This window comes from Egretta garzetta, unplaced genomic scaffold, assembly GCF_000687185.1.
Source record: "Egretta garzetta isolate BGI_Z169 unplaced genomic scaffold, ASM68718v1 scaffold259, whole genome shotgun sequence".
Lineage (NCBI taxonomy): Eukaryota > Metazoa > Chordata > Aves > Pelecaniformes > Ardeidae > Egretta > Egretta garzetta.
Window position 1 is genome coordinate 3,001,989 of NW_009260770.1, and position 26,130 is coordinate 3,028,118.

Genomic DNA, 26,130 nt, shown 5'->3' on the forward strand with positions numbered 1-26,130 from the left:
ATTAAGCTCAAGGCACAGAGCAGGGTTGGGTCCAAAAGGTCTAGGTGAGAAGCAGGTCCATCGAGTAATTACAGCACAGGCAGAACGATCATAGCTTTTGCCCTTTGTATGGCTTCCTTGCTGAAACAGCTGTGGCAGAAGGTAGAGCATAATGTATCATTCAGCCTGCTGTCAGCGTTTTCCTGAATATTTAAGTAGCTCCTGTTTAGGTAGGAGCTCAGATATGAGCAGGGGTGCTGAACAGACAGAATGCCTCTTTGTGCAGCATGGCCCGAAATGAGGTGACAGCACGTTTGGGCTGCCGTCTCCTCTCCATTATTTTATATCAGGATCTGGTAATGCATACATTGAGAGTTCTGTAAGTGAACAGTGACAACAGCAAAGCAACTGAAATGCTAGTATACTCCATTTATAATATGTATAGCTAGTGAAATAGCCAGATATGTCCAAGAGAGAGGTGGATTTCCCAGATCAGCCCTACTGTATCTAATACATATTTCATTGTCTGTAAAATACATACTCATGAGAATAACCAGGCTTTTTCTGGGCATTCACAACATTGTTAATGCTCCCAAGTAAGAGGAGAAAGTTGGCACCAAGCTTAGAGGTGAAATGAAGGAGCCCACAGGGAATTTTGTTCCCTTTGGGAATCCACGTAACGAAACGGTACTGAAGAATTTGGTTAAGTAGGCTGAGAGTTCAGCTGTTCTTACTGCAATCTTATCTGTCAGTGTGGAATTTTTTGCTGCCAAACGTCACCAATAAATATAAAGGTCACCAATAAACATAAAACTGCTATTCTGATGAAAAATACTAATAGTCTCACTTTCACACACAGAGATACTGCTTGGCCAAAATGTTAGCTAATACAAGTTCAGATTAGTGCCAAAGAAGCTATGCCTTATTACACCAAGTGAGAACCTGGCTGAAAACTATTTTTTTTTTTTTTTAAATATGCCCCTACGTGTCTGTGAATGACTAATTTTTCCATAAATTGTATCTCTGGGTGGGCCTCCTGCTAATCCTGCAGATTCTCACTGTGGGTTGATGATTTAGTCTGCATCACTCAATAGCTGTGTATGTCTTCTGGTCTCCAAGATACGATGGAGACTTGATGGTGAAGGCCACTGCCAAAACCTAACAAACTGCTCAAGTATGAGGGGCCTTTTCACATTTCCTTCTTTTCCTTTTTTCCATTGTGTAGTTCTAAGCCACTGGTCTCATTTCCTCTGCTAAATTGTTGCAGATCACTCAAGCTTTCACTACTTCTCTCTTGCTCACTTTTTCTCTTTTTCTTTCACCATCAGCCAACCTCACCATTTCTCATTCTCTCCCTGAGCCTCTGCTTTGTGTATTTTTTCTCTCCCAAACTGCCCTTCAGTCACCAGTGAGCTATCTGTCCATCTATTTCAGGCCTTGTTGCCCTGTCTCAGTTCACTCATACTCGCCACATTCTAGGTTTTGCATTTAAAGTCCAAGAAACGGTTAATGGGGGAGGGTTTGAATAGTGAGGTTTGTTGAGGAACATCAACCAGGAAGGCACTTGTCCTTAGTGGCTGGAGCTTATACCCAAAGCCACTGAGCTGAAGAGGAGTTTAACAGATAATAGCAAGATGGAAAGAATGCTGAGCAAAGCAAATCAGATTTAATATAAATATGAAGAAACAGCCTGTTGTGCACATGTAGGAGGACTGCAGTCTTTCTCAGAGACAACCCTTAACATTGTTTTTTCTTGAGACAGATCTGAAGTGGGAGCCATCAATGTACAACTCTAGCTTTAGTACATCTTCTGTAACTCTCTTGTTGCTTGCACATAGCCAAAGATTATAAGGCGACTTCACTGTTAAATAATACATGCATGGTTTTTAATTTCAAATTCCTTTGTGTGTGTCTCTCTCTCTTTTGCATTCTCTTGTTCTTTCCCCCCTTCTCCTTTAGGCTGTAAGAGAAAAGTTAGAGCCAGATGATGCTTTGATGTATGAAGAAGATCTGGATGACGAAGACTGTGGTGAAGCAGAATTTGAGGAAACCATGAAATTAAAACTGCTGCGTAGAATCGCCTTCCTAGCATCCAAACTGAGGGAGTTTATTGGCAACATGATAATCACCACTGGAAAAGTTATTTTTACAATTTTACAGCAGGTTGGTGTGTTTGAAAAATTTCCTCCAGAGCCCATTGGATTATACATTTAACAAATGAGTTTTCAGCGCTTTGGCACCTGCGGGAATAACAATGGAAATTTTTAAGGGAAAAGAAATCGCTGCTGATTTTATTTAAATTTACTTTTTGGCAGGAATTGGAATATGCTGAGTTGCTTAATTTTTTGTACTAATACTGTGTGGCCCTATCATTCCATATATGACTTTTACAGCTACTGTTATAACCAAATGGGGAACGGTTGCATGTAAGTGGCTGTAATGTGAATTCATAGATTTGGTTCCATCACTTCCAAGTGTAAAAAGGGACTGGATTCACACAGCCTTTAAAAGAAAAAAAAAAAAAAAAAAAAAGCAAAATAAAAGAATAATAGGTCGACTATGCAGTGTGTAAAAAGAGTGATAAGCAGGCTTCATGTTGGTTTTTGATGTGACTTTTATGTTGGTTGGTAACAGTAGCTGGTTTGATATGATATAACCAACCTTTTATAAGGCATTTGATTTAATACCACATAATCAGCTACAGACAGAATGGAAGTGCACAAAATCACTGTAGGTTGTAATGAATGAATTTAAAATTGGATCATGCAATTGTAAATTAGCATTTATCTGCCTACTCACATTTTTGAATGGAGTCCTTACATAGGAAGTATAAGTGTATACTTAATATATAAGTATACTAGTGTATGAAGTGTGAAGCAGTAGTACAAAAAATGTTTCGTATTGAATGACAAGGACTGGTCAGGTGTGGCTCTTTTAGTAAGACAGGCTCTTTCAGTAAGGTAAGATTATCGACAGCCTTACATGTAGCCACATGCAAAATAACAACTCTAAAAAAGGGGGAAAAAATAGGTTATGTGGATCACCATGGTGCCTGACATCAGGAAAGAGAGATGCCATAAAAAAACCCAAACCAAAACTGTGATAAGTATAGGCAAATAAGCATGGTTTTGGTGCCATTCTGAAGTTTCATGCTGAACATCACCCAGGGAGGATGAAGCAGAAGGATCACGCAGCAGTGGCAGGGGCAGTTTCTTGTGAGTGGTGTTGGGCAGCTCCTCTGCAGGACTCCAACACACACCGAGAGCCAGGAGGTGTTCAGAGGAGAGTTACAAAAAGGGCTAGAGGTCTGGGAAGCCTGTATTCCAGAGAGAAACCTCGAGCTTAATTAGTTATATACTTATTTACTTACTGTGCCAAGAAAAAAAAAAGGAGATTTGACTGCAGCCTGAAAGTACTGACAAAGGTACAAAGTGCCCACATTTTTTTAACAGACATCTCATCTAGTAGAACTTATAATATGAGCCAGTAGTTAAGTGGTAAACCTAGGCAATTTCAGGTCAGAAATAAATTTTGAATTTTTCACAGCCAGAGTTATTGGCCATAATAAACAACTTTTTTTATGGAAGTAGTGTGTTCTCTGTCTCCTGAAGTGTTTAAATAAAGACAGAGTATCTCTTTGAAGGAAGAAAGGAAATAGTTACAGCCGTGAGGCAGAAATTGCTGGGTGAAGTTTTACAGCCTCCATCATGAAGGTGGCCAGAATAGATGATCCCTGTGGTCCTGTCATGCTTTTAAATCTGTGAGCCTATGGAAACACCAGCAGGTTATACGCTGGAGCAGAGACAAAGCACCCTAGTCTAGAGACTTGGTCTAAAGTACAGTGTGAAAGGATGTGATGATGAAGCTCAGGCAAGATGACCATGAACAAGAGTCCTTATAGTACACATATTTTGCCTGGCATCACATGGTTGTGGCCACCCCATCTTTTGACAATTTCTGCCAATAAATTCCAGCGTGAAGCCTGGACACCCTCTCCCAAGACCCTCCCTCTCTCCTTCCCCCGTACAAGGATTTCACTCTGTAAAAGTGGTGGCTGGAAATGCACAGGGCACCATTTGGGCATGTCCCAAGTCTGTCTGGGCAGTGCTTGGACTCAGTCCAATCAGGGACTGACCCCCCCAAGAAGGCTGCCCCCGCAAAAACATGGCACGGCACTTGGCAAGGCGCAAGTCCTCCTGCAGGAGTGGCCAGCCCACCTGTAGCATCAGTGGACATACCGGAGCCATGGGCCACTGGGAGCCTGCAGCTCTGTCCTGAAGGAGGATGGCTTTTAGACACGCACTAGTGAAAACTTTAAGATAAATTGAGGCAGGCATCCCTGTTAGGTTCACCAGACTGCTATGCTGGACGTAAGCTCTCTTATGTCATTTTCTCCTGGTTTCCACTGTTAGACATGTACATCTTTCCTGCTTCCTCACTTATTTTTGCAGGCTATCCACAGAGCACCAGTTCTCCTTCACAAGTGAAATACTCTGCTACATGTGCAAGAGCAAAACCAATATACATATGTAAGACAGCAGAGTCTTTTACATATGCAAATTACAAATGCCTATGAGTTCAAAATTCAGAAAAATCAAATGTTTACTGAATATCCTCCAGACACCTTTTAGTTTCAGTATACGCATCATGTTTTTTTCATTTTTAATACTCTCTCAAGTTTTATATGAGAAGGCTTTTCACCATTCATCCATCATGTCATTTTAGCATCTTGTACTTAAAATTCATTTTAAAATCTAATATACTGGCACTATCAGGTACAGTGTCTCTGTTGGCTGGTCTTGCAGCTATGTTTCTGGTTTCTCCATGCTTTGCGAAACTTCTTTACAAAGAGAAGATGTCGTCTTGGAGGAAGGTCTGGAGAGTGGTTGTATACTAAGTGCTAAGGTATGGCACAAGTAAATTAAACAACAACAACAAAAAGGATCCTTTTCTTCTAGTCTCAAAGCTAATACTCTTAAGAGCTAATTCTAATAATTGGCATAAACATTAATTGGATTCAATTTTTTAATATACTTCTTGACAGGCTTAAGTTTTACAAAATGCTGATATTCCCACACCTTTCCAACCCTCCATGTTTTTATTTTCACAGGTATGATGGTGCCATCTTTGACCTCAGCTGTGTATTTCTTTGTATTTTTGGGCCTGTGCACGTGGTGGTCCTGTTGCCAAGCATTTGATCCGCTGATATTCAGCTGTCTGTGTGTATTAATGGCGATATTCAGTGCAGGCCACTTGATTGGACTTTATCTGTACCAGCTACAGTTCTTTCAGGAGGTTGTTCCACCAAAAGATTTCTATGCCAGGTGAGAGAAAATCCTTTCCTGTTTAATTGTGGGCATATGATGCAATGATTTGTTATCACATCTTGATGGAAGTGGTCTTCCATAAAGCTTTGCCAAATTTTATGCATAGCTTCGTGTTTAGTCTTGGAAGAGTCAAAGCATTTCAGACTCAATGGGTTTGGATGATAGGGAGAAGTCCTGTCCAGGCAATTGTGTACAGAGAGCTAGGGCAGGTTAGGAGGGGAAGGTGATTTTTGTTTTGTTCAGAGTGATCCTCAGATGTGAGAATGATTTGGCTGAGACAGGAGATAAGGGAAATCAGTGGCAGTGTTGAGGCAAAGGCAGTGTACACAATGCATATTTTTGGTAAAGAAAAAGAAATGTTCTGAGGTCTAAAGCCATAGTGTCTTAACTGGGGCAAAATGCATGTGTGGTGCCATCCTTGTGTGCAGAGACTGAGGGCAGCTGGGGTATTTCACCTGCTGTGCCTGATGCTAGTCTGTTAATACGAAAATTCTCTGTGGTCATGCAGAACATGCCAGTTGTATGTTCATACCATCATAGCTACATCACTTTAGTCAAAAAGCAGCATTTCTAATTACTGCTGCAGTAAATATTGATTGGATGTGATTTATACCTTTAATTTTTTTACATGCTTTTATACTGCAATCTAATATAAGGTGAAGTAATGGATGTATTTTACTCATTGCTACTTTTTTTTCCTGCTGGATTATGAAGGCAGATTGTTTTTCTGGTATGTATTTTTAGTGTCGTAGTAAACCTTACATTAAACTAAATGTAAACCTTAACTTTACTTTTGGTAAGCCTACTGTTCCTTTTAAGTATTGTAAGTTGAAGGTGCAAGGATATTAGGTTTACTGAGGAGAATCAATTAATGATTTATATCTTGATGCACCATTAAAAGTAGTAAAAAATGAGCTGCCTAGCTAAAGTAGCTGGTACATTAACACTTGTTTTGACATTTTATTTAGTGCAGGTTAATACATGTGTGTTTTGTGATGCTGGAACTGCTAACTTTGAGGATGCTGATTGGGAGGGCCTAACATTACCTGAAAAGTTGGGAAAGATCTGCTTAGTTTAGGTTCTTTTGTGCCACCTAGAGGTCAAAGTAGGAGAATGGATGATTTCTAGTACTAAGTAGCTAAAACGCTCACAACTTTCCCAAAGCCTTTACATTACTCTCTCCGTGTATTAAGAAAAGAAAAAAAACATGGCTTCAAAATTCTCAACTGTTTGGCTATGAGGGTATAATCTCATAATGTTTTACCACCAGACAGCAGCAACATTTTCTCAAGGAGGGAAAGTATGTGTTTCATAACATTTTGCTAGAAAATGTGGAACTCTTCATATGCATAATTTGTAAAAGCCCTTTTTTTCTTTTAAATATTTTTATTACTAATTTTCAATTACTTTTAATGTACTTTAATTTTCAATTAATTTAGTCTCAAACTTATTTCCTGCATTAACTTATTTTTTGGTAAATAGTGTAATTCTACATTTTATGATAAAATTTTATTAAATACAAATGTGCCACTTAGTCACTAATTTTTGCAATGAAAAAGTCTGATTGCAAGTAAGTTGCCTCTGCCTCGCTGTAGAAAAAAAAAAAAGCACCTTCAGAGTTCAGATTAAAAAAAGTCCCAGTGTTGGACTTTGAGTGTGTACCGACCTTTTTGTAAGCAGAAAATGATGTTGTCTTACCGAAGACTTTCTCTTGAACTGGTACTGTTTGGTACTCTGCCTTTTACACATGATTTCAAGTGAGGGACTCGTTCTAAATTACATAGGAAATTATGTTTGAATATACAAAACACTGATGACAACAGAAGGTGCAGTAAATATATGTTCCTTGTTTCATTAGTCGCAGTTCTTTCTGCTGTGGATTTACTTCAATCTACTTTCAGGGAGATGTATTTGAAGAGCATCAAAACAGGTATTATCAGTGCTTGGAAGTGCAAATCTGAGCATGAGGAAAAGACACTAATGTGATTTTTAATGATTGGAGTAGGAGTGGTGTGTAAGCAGTGGATAGAGGAAGAAAATGAAAGACATGTACTGGAATGGTGCAGAAGAAGTATTTTAGCATTTTTCATCCTAGAAGAAATGTGATACCTTGCTGTTTTATGTACCATCTTTGTTTGAAGCAGAGCTAAATATGCAGAGTTGCCATTAATCATAGCGGGTGGCTTTCATGGGTAAATTATATACTGAGAGAAGAATCTGATTCCCCAAATTCTTCTCTGCTATTGTCACCCAGAATATGCTGTTTAATGTCTTTTTACAAGAGGAGAACAGCAGATCATTATCATACTTAGTTGTCTGAACTCTCCTTAGTTGCAATAAACTCACTGCGTGAAAAAAAATACCACAGGCACATGTATTTGCATGTGTTAACTTTGGTGCCGTTACAGACTTTTATCCATATATGAAGGGCAGCTGAAACAAAAGGAAGAAGGGCGTTTATTTCTCTGTAAAGTTTTGAGGGCTCGATGCCCAGCTTAAGCCCTCCTCAGATGCAAGGGCAGATGTGAGACCTACTCTTGTAGATCTTGTGGATCTGATTTCTCTCTGCAGAGCCTAATTTTAAAAAGCTGCTAAAATTGGTGTCTCTGAGTTTGAGTTCTCAAGTTGACAAGAAATGTGCAGGTTGTTTCTGATCAATAAAAAATCTGTTGTCTCTGAATAGCAGTGCATCCAGCTTGCCACTGTATCGATTGATTTCAGACTAAATGAAGTTAAACTATACCCAAACAAGCTGGAAAGTTTACAAGTTAACAGTATCTTTCAGCTAAGACTTGCCTCATCCTTGTGCTGCTCCTTCCTTTTAAGAACATTTGAACTCAAAATTCAGCACTTGTGATTGTAAGAGGTGACTGAACAGTGTCACCAGAAGAAAGCAGCTTTCTTGAAAGGGATAGTCTGAAATCTGGGGAATTTAAATATTTTGCCCTGAAACTCCCTATATGAAAAAAAAAAAAAAATACAGCTGGTACATGTATTTGCATGTGTAACTTTAGTGCCATTACAAACAGACCTTAATCCGTACCTGAAGGGGAACTGAAACAGAAGCAAGCCATTTTCATGAAAGGGATAGTCTGAAATCTGGTGAATTTACATATTTTGCCCTGAAACCTTACAGCATTCTGCAAGCAAAGTACTTCCCCCCCAAGATAAGATACTGTGATAACCAAGCCCTGTGTATTTGCTGTAGTGCTATTAGCAAACATGAAGGCACCGATCTCCTGCGATGTCTCAGATCTACTGTTGAGACTTTCTGGTTCTACAATGTGCAGATCCAAGTGGCAGGAACACAAACACCCACTTAAATGCCATCCAGTGTGCACTAGGATCTGCAGATTGAAAAATGTATAGGGTACTGGAAAGCCTGAAGTATAGCTGCTGTCCTGGGGGTGGCCAGCCCGCAGTGGAGCAGTGAGCGGCAGTCATTCAAGGCAGTGCCCTATCTGCCTCAGAAAGCGTGGTCCTAAATGGCGCAGAAGGACCAGCATAAATAAGGCTGAATCTACCCTTCAGTTAGGAGTTACCTGGTTGCATAAATTAATGCTGGTTCATTACCAACTGATCTCTGCCAAATAAAATGTCCACACTCATTTATAACTTCGTTTAAAATAGGTATCTTCTGTGTTGACTTGCAGCCGTATGGCATGGAAGCTATTTACAGAGATGGGAAAACAATAGCAAGAAGTATCCTTTTATAGCAAATTTCAGAAAATGTCATAGTTCTGCCATAAAATTCTTTTCACCTGAGTTAACAAAAACAAGTCAATGAGCTAAAATTATTTTAGAAATTATGTGCACAGTGCCACAGCCTGAAAAAATCTGCAATATGTTTGCCATTTTTCAGATTGCTGCCTCCTTTCTTCCTGATGTTGTTTATTTTGGCAAAAGGATGTAATTTGGGCAATGATAAGGCCTTGCCAACATGAATAAATAGGATCAGTGGAGCAGTATAAAGTTTATCCTGAGTCAGTAACGTTATTCCTGTCCAAAACTGTGCTTGTAAGCTTATTCATTTAAAGATCCAGTAATCTGATGGAAACCTATGCGCTTCCTTAGAGTTTTAGGTCTGTCTTGTATTGCTTGTAGTTTTCAAGCAAGTGATGTTCAAAATAGTTTAAATACAAATGGTTTCATCTATGGGAAGGCATCACCCTTAAAAAGTGAGGCAAACCTAGGAGTCCAGGGAGTGTCACCCACTTCACAGTGGTGCGTTATTTCACATCTTTAAGTGAATGGGAGTTTGGAATTACACAACTGATTGCTGTGTTGCAATCTGAGTGGAGAAGTCTAATCCAAGACTGTCTTTTCAATGGGAAATTATCATCTGAAAGATGCCTATAAATCTCCTTAAGCAGGACTTTTAAAATAGTTTTTACAGTGATTGGTAATAAGCTTGCTTAAATGACTCTCTTATTTTTGGAGGGAGTGTTATATTGATATTTGCTACAGATGGTAGATTCAGAATATCTAGTTTGTTTTCAGATCTATTTGGGTCCAGTCCAAAGTCCTCCATTTCAACTTCCCTGAAAGCTTTGATCTACATTCAGAATTTGTAGCCCAAATACTCTGTTTATCTAGGGTAGTAAATGAATAAATGCTTAAGCACAGTCTCAAAAATATTTCTGGAGTTGTCAGATCTGGGTGGGATATCCACATGTAATTTTTTTTTTTCTAAATTACAGGCTAAGTGTGCTAATAAAATCTCGGCAGGAGAGCAGATATTGCCAAAATAGCAAGATGTAGCTGATCGATTACCTTGTTGGCAAGCGTCTTGCCTCTCTGCAGGGCAAGGCACTGATCTGCTGCTTTTGTAGCTCCACCGGAGCCAAGAACTGGGCAAAATGTTTCACCTGAGCTGCAGCCACCATTAGTCCTTGCTAGAGACTGGCTTTGGCACCTCTCTCAAAGGTGGCTCACCTCTGAGAGCCAGAATATTCTTACCCCTGTGTGAATTTCTGAGGTTTTCAGTTACCTCGTAACCTGGTCATATGCCAGCGTTTGACAAGACAGAGTATTTGAAGTTTATTTATGTATCCTATACTGAGCTGCCCTTTGGCTGTGACAGCTTTCATGCCTTCTGCCTGATGTTTTTAAGCCGCTTGCCACCATGGTACTGCAGCACCCACTGCCAGGGCAGGTACCCCTGGATACACACCATGTAAAGGCACTGCCCTTCTTCTGTTTCCATCACCCTCTATCAGCAAAAGCACACTTCGGAGTCGCAGATGGTGCTTCAAACCATGATGGAGTAGCCACCACGTTTGTCATGATGACCAGATTAGGTTTAAGAGCCAGGATTTCTCTCTTGCAGAGGAAGAGAAGTTAGCTAATTGACCTTATTCTTACGGAAGTTTTGCAGCTGAGTTGCATGTTAGCTGTGTAATGTACCACATTTTAGGAGACTGTTAATTCTACTTAGAAGGCTTTAGCCTATGTGCTGTTGTAGAACTTTATTTTCAGCTTCATTATCTTCTTTTAAATTATTTTGCAAAGGAAGTGAATTATTCTGTTAACCACTTAGAAATGCAAGTTCATACTCCCGTTGACAAAAGACAGTGATCATCCTTGCTGTTATCATAATCTCTTTCTAAACTACGAGGTAGCCCAGGGCAGGTGGGCTCATCTGGGCTCCCTTTCCCATAAAAGGCTGGACGTGATGATCTTCTGAGGACCTTTCCAACCTGGGCTATTCTATGATTCTGTCATTCTAAGTGTTCTTCTGAATTGCATGATTCTGCCGAAGATGTTTTCTCCCAGGATTTTGTGCACCATACAAAGTGAGTTTCTCAACATTACGCTAGGAAATGTTTCTGTACTACACAGTAAACAGTCCATTTGCTATCAGCTGAACCATCAGAATCTGTGCGGTCTTAATTTTTTATTAACTACCTAATAATGTGTATCTGGTGTCCGAAACGATTCACACCTATAGCTGTGACTGGTGAGCAGACAGTTACCAGAATTCATGACAGCATGGCAGAAGAATTCAAAATATAGATGAACCAAGGAATACTGGAAAATTTGTAGTACATCTTCTAACCTACTCCATCATCTTTGTTTCTCCTTCCTAAGAGGAAGGTCTACTGCTTCTTAACAAACCTGGCACATTCTTTAGTTCCCTTTTAGTGTCTTAATTCAATGGAACAAGCTGGTGTGGTTTATATCAGAAACTGCTCACGATGACTGACAGAGAGTCCTACTCAGTCAACTTCATTACATTAATTTAGTGATTTTCATTACAAATTGAACTTTTTACAAGACTGAAAAAGATTAATATAATTTTTTACTGTTCTGAGTTTTGTACTTTTAACCATTCTGATAGCACTGTCTGGAATATCCAAATGTGATAGGAGAACCGGTGGTCGAGTTCCCAGTCAGTTGTAGCAAGAAAGCCTTGGAAACATCACAAAACCACTCACTCTTGTGAGATTTCCAGCTTAGCATTTGCCACACGGGCATTCGGAGATTCATCCAAAATGAATTCACCTCTTTCAACACTTATTCAGAGGGATTCCTCGGAGATTCACTCATCAGTGGCCATGTAATAAATGTCTGTGCTGCACTCGCTTTATAGGTGAGTTGTACTCAATATTGATTTTAAATGGTTAGCTCAGGTTTTGGTGGAAGTCCAGTGGTGACAACAGGGAAGTTGGTGCAAACTCACTCAGCTTTACTAGGGGGACTTCGTAGCCCTTGCTGGTCTTTACATGGTTATTAATACTCTTTTTGCTACATACTGCAGTTCTTTAAAATCAGGAAATTCTTTTTTGTGCCAGGATTTACTGCAAGTTTGAAACTTTCTGAAAAAAGCAACAGATGAACTAGTGAGTAAACTGCAGCAGTTCTCTGGCAGAGCAGCCCTTCCCAGCCCCCCGGCAGTCTGCGCGGTGGTGGCTCTCCATCCCCACGGCGGAGCTGTCGGCGTTCACCATAACTGCCTTCCCACGCAAGGTGCCAAATTCAGCCTTGGCAGAAGCAGGCACAACTTTATTCGTGTTACTGGCATTGCACCACAGGTGATTTACATCCCTCTATCTTCCCCTGGACTCCAAAGGGATGCAAACAGAGACACATGCTAAGACCTTTTGAAACCAATGGGTTTCGGCACGTGGGAAGGACCAGTTTCCGAGCCGTATTTCGCTGCAGCAGGGAGCCTGTGACGGGTGAGCGCTCTGGCAGCCTGGCCACAGGTGGTTCTCGTTAGAGGGGAGAGGGGAGGGAGCCTTGGCGCTCCCAACAGCGTGCGCGCTGTATCCGGAAACTGAGCGTGAGCTGCAAACATAAAAATCGGTCACCATCGCGTGACATAATCTTGGCAAATTGCCACTTCCTTGCTGTCTTTTGCCTCCAGATAGCCATGCGTTACCGTTAAGAACAGCCGAAGGTGCCTCTTTCTTGGGATGGCATTGAAATGTTGGGATGAGAGGGATGGAGGGAAATGACAAAGGTTTTACAAGTGCTGATGTATCCTGATAAACTTCCTGGTGATTCTAGTTTGAAATGGGTGTGCAACTGCCCTCGTAACAGAGCCTCCTGCCTTTTGCGTCCACTAACCCACCTGACTGGTGTGGTACCAGCACACCTCCCCACTAACAGAAACTCTGCTCCTGGTCAGAAAGAGCTGGGTCACCCCACTCCCCCATACACACTGTGCATCTGCTTATCTGTATCTGATTCCCACTTAAATACAGACTCCCTGTCCATCACAGGCTGTCCTCTTTGGACATGCAGAGGATGACATTGAAGAAGTGACCCTTTAATTTTCATTTTCATGTTGTTTAAAGAACACAGATCTGCATGCTATGATCATTGAGCAAGTGTCTGAAAAAAAGGGACAGAGCAGGGATGGACAGACATCAACCCATCTCCTCCTACCAGATTCAGATCGCTGTTGCTTTTTGTTATTAGGAGATGTGGATTATAATTGGCAAACTTCTCTTGGCATTACAAGCTTGTCTTTACTGTTTCCCTGAGGACTGCTTGCCAGCCTTTATTTTCATACTCTGGCATGCCCAGAAATTGTGAAGACAAATGTTTAGCATTTATGTAGCTCTTTGTGTTTTCAGCTCGATATATAAACATCGACAAATGTATCACCCCACATTCCTCAGATGTAGTACAAAAGGCAGTGATAGAATAGAACCATAGAATCGTTTAGGTTGTAGAAGACCTTTAAGATCATCAAGTCCAACCGCTAACCTAACCCTGCCATCCCACCACTAAACCATGTCCCTAAGAACCACGTCTACCCATCTTTTAAATACCTCCAGGGATGGGGACTCCACCACTTCCCTGGGCAGCCCATTCCAGAGCCTGACAACCCTTTTGGTGAAAAATCTTTTCCTAATGGCTAACCTAAACCTGCACTGGCGCAACTTCAGACCATTTCCCCTCGTCCTATCGCCTGTTACCAGGGAGAAGAGACCAGCATCCACCTCACTACAGCCTCCTTTCAGGTAGTTGTAGAGGGCGATAAGGTCTCCCCTCAGACTCTTCTTCTCCAGACTAAACGACCCCAGTTCCCTCAGCCGCTCCTCGTATGACTTGTGCTCCAGACCCCTCACCAGCTTTGTTGCTCTCCTCTGGACATGTTCCAGCAACGCAGCATCTTTCTTGTAGTGAGGGGCCCAAAACTGAACACAGGTTCACCAGCACCAAGTACAGGGGTACGATCACTGCCCCCCGCAGTCTCTGTCCCCGCGACGCCCCCCCCCAGCCACTCTTCCCCAAGCCTGTAGCGCTGCATGGGGTTGTGACCAAGTGCAGGATCTGGCACTTGGCCTTGTTGAAGCTCATACAGTTGGCCTCAGCCCATCGATCCAACCTGTCCAGGTCCCTCTGCAGAGCCCTCCTCCCCTCAAGCAGATCAACACTCACGCCCAATTTGGTGTCATCTGCAAATTTACTGAGGGCACACTCGATCCCCTCATCCAGGTCATTGATGAAGATATTAAACAAGACTGGCCCTAGAACTGTTCCCTGGGGGACACCGCTTGTGACCTGCTGCCAACTGGATTTAGCTCTTCACCACAACTCTCTAGGCTCGGCCATCCAGCCAGTTTTTTACCCAGCTAAGAGTATACCTGTCTAAGCCATGAGCCGCCAGCTTCTCTAGGAGAATTCTGTGGGGGACAGTGTCAAAGGCTTTGCTGAAGTCCAGGTAGAGAACATCCACAGTCTCTCCCTCATCCACCAGGTGGGTCACCTGGCCCTGACTAACCTCAGTCGAGCACCCACCGGGGAGTTAGTACTTGTCTGCCTGAGAGGCGGTCCGCATCAGTTTCTCTAAACACTCAAGTGAATGTGCTTAATCTCTTGTTTGTGTTCATTTAGCAGAAGTTGGGGACTTACTGGTAAAACCTGAGCCAGTCAGGTACAGTTTATAACTGATTTTAAATCAGCTGTTATACAGTTTTGTTTTTTAAATTAGTTAATTAGGCATTTTCCACACATTTCCCAAGCCTTATTTTTCGTTATCCCATTATTTTCTTTCCCATATCTTGCTATTTTATTTTCTTTTTCTGTTTAAAAACAAATGGGAATCATAACTTGCATTTCTGCCCTAGTGCATTCTCTGCTAAAAAAGAGTACCTCTTTGCTCATGTTTTCTACTGCAGAATCTCTTAATTTAGATATCAATCACTCTTGCTTTTTTTTCAATATATTTCACTGCCAGCTGAGTAAGTGGAAAATCTCTTTATCCTCTGCACGCATCAGTGAACCTAGCAGACTGTCCCAGTGTGACTGAAAAGTATCATCATTCCCTTTCAGAGGTGGAAAAATTCCCTAACAGAAAAGTTAGATGAATTGCATGACACCCCCCCTCCCCCCCACCAGATAGCCAGAGCTTGGAATAAACCCCAACATTTTTGGCTGCAGTCTGTGTCCTTGGGTTCCTAGATCACAGACCAAGTTACCTCAAAGTTAAAACGAGTATGAAACTACACTGTAAAATGCTTTCTGTTCTTCTGCATCTGTTATTCTAAGAGGTAACAGTAAATCTCTTCAGCTGGCAGGCAGTTGCATGGCTAGTTGTCGTACGGGTCACTTGCATGTCCTGGTCACGTTGCACGTTGCTGATGGTCACCAGGGTTATTTGAGCAAGGTCTCCTTTTCCTAAATGATTTCTGCTGAAGCTTTATGCTCAGTGGACTAGCTCTGTAAACACATCTGTCCTTCTCCCAGCACATGAGCTTAGGACGAGAAAGCTGTCTGTGGGCTGCACTACCTGTTTGAGTTTTGGGAGCAGGCTGTCCTCCCTTCACATCCCCTGCTCTGCCTGTGTGAGATTTTCTGAGGTGGGACCGTTGGCTCCTTTCCTTTCAGCAGCTCTGCCAACTCACTTTGAAAAACCAATAACCTCAGTTACTAATTGGCAAGGAAAGATGTCGTTAAGCTGTGCCTCCTGCTGTGTGCTAAGGTGTCCAAGGTCACCCTCTGGCAAGGGGAGGCCTTTGTGGCCATGGATGTTTCTGAACATGCTTTTGGTTTTCCCTCTCCAGCTTTCTACATGGCTCCTTAGAAACCAGGACCTGTTTTCTCATTACTTTCATCTCTGAGTAGAGTATGCAACTAGACTTTGAACCTTTTTGATTTTGTTGGCATGATTTGGATGGCATCCTTCCCCAGGCGGTGCTGTTCAGTATAAGTTGCTTTTTGTTCCCCTGTACGGTTGCAGGGAACGTGCGTGTACGTGAGGAAGGGGAGTGGGTGGCAAAAGACGGCACCTGGTGCCAACCAGCTTCTTCAGCTGGGGTGGCTTTTCTTTCTCCATCCTCTCCTCCCAGCAGCACTGCCTCAGCTCCTGCCGCCTCTGTGCTCCCTGAGTTGCTCCCTGAGTATACTGGGTTGTAGCTGAAACTGTTTGGAAAAAAACAAAAAAACCCAACAAACCCAAACCCTGTTGCATTTACAGTAGTTTTATTTTAGTGACTGAACAAACAACTATCTACCTAACATGTGAGCCAGGCTGCTGCTGCTGTCAAAGCAGCAACGCTGCTGGCCCTGGCGAGGAAGGATCGTGTTGAATGAGACGCTCTAGATAAGGTATCAGGCAGGGGCCCTAATGCAATTCATTCTGCAGTTTCATCCCCATTTCACCTTCTTGCCATTGTACGTGGCGGCCCTCTACGGCCAGATGCTCAGCTGTCTGATTGGGATGAAAAGATACACTAGCTACTGCTTCTGCATGTTTCTTCATCAGATGATCACCTCTGGAAGTCCCAGCAAAGGTTCCCAAAGGCTACAGCAACATTGCTGCTTTTCTAGCTCACTGGCGTGCTGGAAAGAGCAACATCAATATCAGTGCTCACCAGAAATTCAGAGCACAGCTGAGCTGTGTCATGGGTAATGAAACAGTCTGGGGAACCAGAGAGGAAACCCGCTGATAGAATAAATCTTCTTCGTGCCAGGCTTTTGAAGATAGGTTTTTTTTCTCAGTAAACAAGGGATTAATAGACCCACGTCTACTATTAGTGATAACAGTGGGGAATTATTGCCTCTAAGGCAATGAAAGCATACAATGAGCTTTCGGAATAGGAAGTCAGTACAAAGCTCATTTATTGGATGGAATGCGAGAGATATATATATATCACAAATCTTTATATTCAAACTTAAATTTCCCTTAGGGCAGCTGCTTTATTTCAGATATATGAAGTATTTGAATGTCTGAAGTTTGGTCATTTTGAATGGATGTCCAATCCTTAACAGCTTCCAGTCACATAGTCTCAGAGAAAATGCCATTATCTGGTTACTTTAAAAAAAAACAGGTTATACAGCAGATACTATTTAACATCCTGTTTTAAAGTTGTTAATTCACTTGAGAGGAAAATTATTTTATTGCGGCTGCTTATATGGTCATTTTGTTCTCTCTGAATTAAGATTTGTGTTGTATTTACAGTTTTTGCAAGCTTTTCTATAATTCACAATCCTTAAAGCTATTCTTTCTGCTCTACAGCTTCCTGGATTAATGGCTCATAATTTCTCTCTGTCCTCATTATATGGATGATATTAGCACACAAGTTTTAAATTACTTATTTTTTCATGAGGTTTCTCATGCAATAGATGTGCATTTGAAATTAGTTTTCCTTTAAAAGAAAAGTCACTGATGTTCAGAAGAGGGTGGGAGATATACCAGGGCTGGTTTTGTCATTGCCAGAAAAGCTTTGATCCAATAGAAGCTATGGAAACCAAGACTTGGTAGGAAAAAAAAAAAAGTACATAAACATCTGCTAAAGAGCTATAGAAATATGATGACATTAAAACAAAAGTTAGAATGATTTACTTACCCACCAAGCCTATATTCACTGTGTGTATGCCTGTATTATAGCGTTGTGATAGCAACATGCTGAAAGAAAACACTTCCAGTCTTAGTCTACATTTTCAGATATTTCCAAAAAAGTTATTAACTGTTAAGCTGAAATTTATCATAATACTTCTCAACCCAAACAATCAAATTTTTGTGTTATTGTTAATATGGCACAGTTCCACTTAGGCAGTTCTGAATTCTCCAAGTCTGAACCAAAGCAGGGTCTGGGGCTTTCAAGTGCTAAAAATACTTGCAATGCTTTTTAAAGCTTCTATCATTCCGAGATGGATAAATTTAATAACTTTAGTCCAGCTGTGGACTGAGGTTTGTGTCTGCAGTATCTGCCTACACGGTTGTCCTGCTGAGCTGAGAAGGCATGAAGGATCAGCTCTTTCTCTGTGGAATCCTACAAGTAACATGATTTGGAAAGACAAATGCCAATTTTCCCATTCATTCTTTTTTTCCCTTAAAAAGCCATGTAAAACCAAATGCCTCCTGCTCATCTTAGCTCTAATTCTTTGGGAAGCTTAATGCATTTCAGCCAACTTTCCCACCTCTTTCCTCCCTGTGTTCTGCTATTTCTGTACAAATGTTGTGTCAGTTCAGCGTACCCTGGAGCATTAGCCCCAGTGTGGTCTGAATTCCCAGCCTATAGCCTAGAGAATAATGTTCTGGAAGGCAAGGATGGTCTTAGAGGTACCAGGAGACTGGCTGAGTCCTTTCCAATGTATTTCTTTGGGCATCTAGCCAAATGATGTGTGTGTGGGGGAGTGGGGTGGCTCACAGGATTCCCTTGGAAGAGAATTTATGGATATAATTTTATGGATCATAACTTGTGTATAGCTCTGCCATCCAAGTACAAAGAACTCAACAGGATGGCTTGAGTGAATGGGGGACTCCTGACTTTCAGGAGGGCTGTGTAGAAATGCTATTTTCTGTTTGCTAATTTATTTTTTAATTCTTCCCACTCCTTTCCCCCTCTTCTCCCCAGGGCATTTTCCAATTCAGCAAGACTATGCATCTCCTTTAAGTTAATTTTTGAAAAAAGGTTTACTTTTCAAGCAATGCTTACAGTTTGGGACATAGCCCTTTCAGTATTTCAAGTACTTCATGAATCTTGATCTCCAGGGGTTGTCCTGTGAAACGTGAAGTTTTACCTTTTCTCCCTTTATGTCGGCCTTCTTTTCCCCAGGAAAAGATTTCTAGCACCACCCCCCCTTCCACTCACTCTTATTAAATTTCTCTTTCTGTAAATAAACCCTGGTGTTCCTTTTTCTGCTCTCACCTCTCCTCTTTTTCTACTCTTCTTTTTCTCTTTTATTTTCCTCTCTTTTTTGGCCACTTTTAGCATCTCCATTTAGGGCTCAGCCATTCAGCTGTCAGTCAATCTCAATAGTCTCCTACCCCAGACATGTAGGCACCACTCCCCTCCCCTTCCATGTGAGGAAAGTGAAATAAGTATGCAACAGAAGATGTCCAGATGACATAAAGATTCAGACAGTTCATAAAATCCAACAGAAATTCAGAAGTTCTGCAAAGATGGATTCCCCAAATCCAACCCAGCACAGCGGAAGCTTCTGATGCTATTGCTGTGAATAACCATCCAATATGTACTGGCCCCAGCAAAAAATTCCTGTAATCGTAAATACTAAGTCAGGAAATACAGCTCCTGAAGTGGCTTGATGCAGACATCTCTTCAAACTGTAATCTTCATTGCCCTGTTCTGGTTTTAATTTCCAGCCCGCTACCATGTCAAAGAGTTGCAGACTTGCATCATTGTTTTATTTTATTTTATTAGTCTATGGTAAATCTTTTCCTGAAACAGGAAGCAAGTCCTGTGAAATAATCTTTCCTGCTTAAATCAGCCAGTATTTGTAATGTACATCCAGCTTATTGTGGATAAAGAGCAAATGCTACATGTAATAACAGGAATATTTGGATGAGGAAGGCTTGAAATAGCTGTAAAACCATCTTGGAAATTATAAGGTGACACCTGTGATTTGACAATTTTCCACAAAACCCTGAGTGTTTTAGTGTTCTAAGTACATTATTAAAACCATAGTTTATTTTGACCTCTCCTTTCCCAAAGTCCATCTTGATATTTGTATTGTGGTACAATATAGAGCTTATATTGCAGTATATGTGACTTATGGTGCAGTACACATACTTGTAGTAGCAGTTATGTGTGAGAAAGGTAAAAAAGGGATTACTCTTCCATAATGGCAGATCTCCATACCTTTCTGTTGCCCACTGTCAAAGCAACTGTGGAAGTGAGACCGTAACTTGCAAGTATTCTCAGTGTTGTAATTACCTATTAAAATCAGTGGTCTAGTACTGCTACAATATAAGATTCGCAATTTCCAAATCAATGCCGCCTAAACACCCCCCCAGCCTCTAAAACTTCATTTAGTAACCTTAAAGAAATTGGCATGGTTGTCTTTAAAAAGAGATAAGCATTACAACACACATTACACTCATGCCTAAAATCTCCAGATTGTTCCTCCTGTTATGGATATATTTTCTTTCTAATTAAACCAAATGCACAATTCTCAATGAAGATGCACATTGTTATTGCTTCCCTTGATAAAAGATAGCACGATCACATTTGGTCTGGGATTTCAAACATCCTGTCTTTATATCCTACGGAAACAGTAGCTTCTGGCTTCTAACAAAAGATGTAGCATTGCATGGAATAGCTGTGCAGATTTCCTTTCTTCCCTTTTCCACCCAGTTAGCTGGTTTCACTCTGGTTTTTGACCCTATCACCTTGAAAAAGAATGTTTAAGTATATAAACCAGAAAATTGAGTCTATTAGAACTTTTGCTTCCTTTCTTTCTTATTTCCAGCCTTATACTAATACTTAGGGTATCTGAAATTCCGTTTCTTTTCCTTATCTTTGATGAATGAAGAGAATTCAAAGCTATGTCATGGTATTAACATATGCAGTTATTTTACTGACGTAATCTTATATCTCTGACCAGAATGATTTGTAGTAAGTGGTGTTTCAAAAAACATTTGACAAATCTGCGTGCAGTTTTAAGCTTTTATGTGTTTGCCAGTGAAGCAAACCCAGACAATTTCAGTCACCATACATTGATACCTGGCTAGAACATATGAGAATAAAACAAAGCAGTGTGCAAATTCATGAGCATTTGTAATTCGTCTGCTGAGGTTGTGCAAATTGAGACTGAGAATCCGTTGCACTCTCAGACCCTTCAGAGGAAATATAATCAATAGGACATGATAACAGGCATTTTCCTGCCACTGTGAATCACTTCACGTCCTCTTTGATCGAAAGCACTGAAGAATTTTTTATGTGTGGTTTGCACGTTGTCAGGAGTTGAGTTCGACTCATGAGAAAAGATGTTGTATGTTTTTTGCTTCCACTTAGTGAGTCAGAGGTGAATCTGTAAAACATTGTAAGTTATTACCTTGGAGGCTTTCTGCAGAAAACATGAATGTTTTTGTTATATGAATACATTTTGATGCATATTCATAAGTGCTGTATGCAAGGCAATTGCTTCTGTCACTAAAGTGACACTATTTATACAATATTTGTTCCCAGTTCTTAAACTCAGTCAGAATTTCAGCACAGGCTCACCCCAAGTTCGTTCAGACACGTTAAAGAAAAATCCTAGGACAGTCAGTTCACTTCCATTCAGATTGGATTTTCTAAATCTCCAAATAGTTGTGGTGAACATTGGTAGTCATTAATTCAGTATTTCTCTCTCTGCCTCCAAAGCCTGTCATACAGTGGGACTCTTTTCTCCTTTCTCCACCTCTACTTCCATCTCCATCTCCATGTCCTCCTCTTACCAGTCAGACATTTTCAGGTAGCTTGGAGGAATTTAGTGACTTTTTTTTTAATCTCGTGCTCCTCTGCTGATGTTTTTTGGAACTGGCCAGCATGCCCACTCAATGCTGGGAAGACAAAAGAGATGAAACAGTTCCTTAGGAAGACAAGCTGGCAGGTATTACTTGGGAGAAAAAAAAAAAAAGGAAGCTTAACTGTCCTTGAATTTTTTTTCCCCTTGGTTTTGTGTATTAGTGCATTAAGATTTTGCACTGACCAGAAATTACAGGTCTAATACTGTAGCAATAAACCAGTTTTTACCCAGTTCCTAACTGATGTTAAACTGTCCAAAGAAGCCTAAATGTATTTGTATAAACATGTAAATGTAGGCTTCTACTCTGATATCTTGTGTGGTGTCTAGGCGTGACCCCCTAGGCTGTACAAAGAGGGGAAGGCTGTGCAGTGCGGTGGAGATGGAGTGTAGATGCTTGTTCTGGATCATTGAATGAGGTTGCTATAAATTGCGAAGCTCAAAGATAAAGGAAAATGACTCTTCCTCTGTTGTGTAGTGGAAAGTAGTGTGTGAAGTGGTACACAGAGTTGTAGGAAGATGCAGCAACTGGAAATCTCATCTAGACAAAACTATCATAGAAACTAAATGCAGTAGAAAATAATAAGGCAGTAGAAGATTTGATATAATTTCAGATCAAGATTGGATGCCTTTCTAAACTATAAACTGTAATTCAACCACAAGTTTGTTCAATACAGGAATCATTGCATGTCCTAGTTGTGCAGGAAGTCAGAATTATTACTTCCCTTCCTGGCCTTGGAAATTATGAGGCAAATCCTGGTCTGAAATCAACTCCTAAAACATCAGTAAACACAGCATCTGAACTGACAAATGTATTTTTACAAAGAAAAATTTTCCACCTCATTTTTAATGGAGGCAAAATTCACAGACCTAACAGATCTGTAATTGCTGTGTTTGATAATTCTGTATATGAGACATATATTACATTTTTTGCTTTGTAACCATTTTTGTTCATATTCAATACCATGACTAACTGCTAACACCAGTTCTTATACTATAATTAATGTAATAATTAAATAATGCATGCTGTAGAAGTTTTAGCAAAATACCTAATGCAGTAATAAAACGTGGCTTTTCAGCAACTCCTTAGGTCAAATATCTGTGGGTGCAAAAGGAATTTGTTTTTCTCTTTTCAGTTAAAAATGAAATTGCTTTTCTAATTTTCAATGCTAGAATGATAGAAGAAGTAGGGTTTTTTTTTTTTCATGGTCACAGCTTACAGCTTTGTCAGGGAATCACAAACGATGAAAGTGCATCTGCCAGAAGGATGATTCACAGATTCAGTAGGAAGATTTGCTGGGAAAACAAGCTTATAGAGTAGGAATTGGACAAACAGATACAACTTCTATTTTAAGAACTGTTTTTCACTGTGTTGTTTCAGAGCATTCCTCAGTCAGACATGCAAGTTCCTCTTGGCCCTTTATAATTGCTAAAATTTTCCAAATTATTTCTACCATACTTCTTTTTTTTAATAAAATAATTTTTTCAGAATACTGATGAGGACTTTGAAAAATACAATTTTTGCTTCTTTGCAAGAATGGAAAGATTAATCTGTTACATCTTGTAAACTTCCTGTTGTTTTTGACATGATATGCAGTTGTTTGAAAAGCAGAGTATTTCCATGAGTAAATGGTCGCTCCATGTTTTTTTGTCTTCTGTATCCAGCCATGAGTGGAATGAAGTATGCAGAACTGAATAACACCCTAATATATGTTGCTTACTGTAAATGTTTATATGTTTTATGGGAGTCATTCCCATGTTTTTAAAAGCTTTGAATGAGGAAAGATGTCTCTATGTCTGTTGAAAATGTTCTGCACCAGCAGTTCTCATTGAAGATAACGATGAAGCACAAATTTTGGATGAATAGCAACTCATAGCCTTATAGGAGGCCAGAACAGGCAGAATGAGCAGTCCCAGGATGTCAGTACATTTTTAATTTGATAGATGGGGAAATCTGTGTTTACCTTTGTGACTCTCAAGTCTCAAAACCCAAGGAGAAATCAGAAATGAGGAACAGTTCCTCTGGATTCATTATTTAAGTGGCATGGGTTAAATAAAGACGTGGCTGGTCAGGTGGCAAGTGAGAGGGAAGAGGTACATTGTAACTTAGGTGTATTTGGTGAACGCAGCACCAGAAGGGAGGAGAATTAGTCCAATGGTATAATGTATGGATAATTTTAAGCAAGCAAATGAAACTAACAGAATGAGGATTTAACTGAAACATAAGAAGATCTCCTGACTGGTAGGATTATGTGGAATGTTTCGTCAGTGGAGATAAAAGTAACACACAAGATTTTGAGACTTTATAGTTATAGTACATAATGCTAGGTACTATAGGAATGGAATATGTGATACAAAAATCATGTCTGCTTGGCAGAAGGGTCTAAGGACCTTCAGAAACTAGTCTTTCCCTCATTTCTGTAGGAAATATTCATCACTCACTGTCAATGGAAAGACTTCTTACTTCAGTAAGAGTTGGATTTCACTCTGATTCTGATATGTTTGTGAAACAAAAGTAGGGTGATTCATACTGTGCTTGCATAGAAAAGCTTAAAATGAACCAAAGATGGAGAGACGTATTCTGAAATAGAGGTAGAAGATGAAACTAATAGGAATTCAACAACCCTGATCACTGACGGGCAAAAATTACAAGTCAGTTGGCAGAGAGGCAAGCAGACAAAACAAGATGTTCCCCTATGATGACAGAAATACGAACAGAGTACAATCCAGTGTGAATTTCAGTCAGATGAAGCCAAACCGTAACACCAGCCCTGGATGGGCTTGGATGCTACGGAAGTTTGAATCTGGGTTAACTCCAAACACAGCTCTGTCAGCTCCTTTAAGTTACGACAATTTATTTTGTATGCAGGATCTTTTTTTTTTTTTTTTTTCCTTTTTCAACCTTGGATCCACCCAAAAGCTCTAGAAGTCTTAAAGTTTATAGCTTTTGGCTCATGTTGACAATCAGAATGAGAAGTGAGTGCTGATAAATTGTTGAATAAAATGCTCTAGTTCTGGCATTGAATAGTATTATACCCATGCCACAAACCCCCCGTGAACGAACAGGTATAACGCCTCCTCTTTCATATTCTTTTCACTCTATAGCAGCCAAAGGCAGATTTCAGGCAGTGCATCTCTGTTGAATATCATTCTTGGTATTCATTCACCCTTTCATGTTGGATCTTACTAGAAGTAATCTTTTTGACATTTACTATTTACGATTAAAGTCCCCAGCAGAAAAACTTTTTTCAAATGTATTTGGTTTACTCTTTCAGAGTAACGAGAGTTTGGTGGGGTTTTTTCTATCAAGAAATAGATCTCCTTAAACTTCTCTTAGATTCAAATCTATTTCTTGTAAAAACTGAAAACTTTCATACGCATTGTAGAAGAAAAAGCTTTGTCAATAAAACTGTTTGTAATGAGTACCAGCATATGCTACTGGTAACTCTATGCACTTTCTTTGGAACTCTGCAAAATATTTTACGCTGAAAGAACCAGATTAATTTTGACTTCCTACTAGTTTTGTTTCAGCATCTAACACATCTACAAAGCATCTAACATCTTGTCTTAAATTAAAAATCTTGGGGATATTTTCTTATTCTTAAGTGGTTTTTTTCAATATAAATTTCTTACTTGATAGAAATATTGAGATCCCAGTTTTTCCAGAAATAGTAAAATATCTCATATCATTGATATTAATACTGCAACTACATTAATACTGATTATGGAATTAATTTTTCTTCCTTTTTTTCTTAATGATTTGATTGACCAGAACAATTGCCTTTCTGAATGTTTTCCTTTTCTGTTCATGATAGCTATGAATTCAGTGGAGCTCTGTATGTTTATAAGTATTTGCATAATTAGACAGCAAATTATTAATAGGATTAGGTTTAAAAAAAAAAAAAAATCAGTAAGCTGTTCAATGTGCTGAGGAGATGTACTTTACAGCTCTGTCCTGGCAGAGTGAGTGGAATGGTGTTGTATATCAGTTTACTAAATTTGAAATGTCATGTTGCTGTGATTTGCCAAATGGCCTTGCAGCCAGATTTTCTCTCCCCTTTTTCTGTAGCTCTGGACCTACAGGGTGCAGGTCATTTAAAATTTTCACACTGGACATGGTAGATGTAATAATATTATACTCCCATGTTTTATGTTGAAAACCAAGTGTGAAAAATATTCCTTTTTACTAAATATTGTGGAATGAAAATACTCACTTGCATTTTAGATGAGGTGGAAAATACTGTTTTATATGTAAGCAAAAATTATTGAAAAAAGTTTTAAACATTGTAAGATTTGGTGTTTATTCTCTAACTGTTGGGATTTTTTTATATCCACAGGTTGTTCGGTGTGACTTCTCTTACTCAGACAAACTGTTCAAGCACGTGGATGATCATCAAAAATCAAGAGTTACATTGGTATCACCATGCTAATCCAATCTTACTGCTGGTGATGTACTACACCCTCGCAACTCTTATCCGTCTTTGGCTGCAAGAGCCCATTGTAAGGGTAACTTCCTTCTCTTTTTTAGCACTAATGACTGAGGCTGGCCAATGCAGATACTCGCTAACAGAGGTGCAGACATTCAAGAAGGTTAAGGGGAAGAGACGGCAAATGC

At 40.1% G+C, this 26,130-nt stretch overlaps 1 protein-coding gene across 1 annotated transcript in view; it reads left to right on the forward strand.

Moving 5' to 3' along the window:
- Positions 1–5,094: 5,094 nt before the first annotated feature.
- PIEZO2 (piezo type mechanosensitive ion channel component 2) overlaps positions 5,095–26,130 on the forward strand; it is a 122,817-nt gene continuing 101,781 nt past the window's right edge. The window contains exons 1-2 of the mRNA XM_035901617.1: positions 5,095–5,303; positions 25,853–26,015. Coding sequence (XP_035757510.1) covers positions 5,095–5,303; positions 25,853–26,015 — 372 coding nt within the window. The remainder of the gene's footprint in view (positions 5,304–25,852; positions 26,016–26,130) is intronic.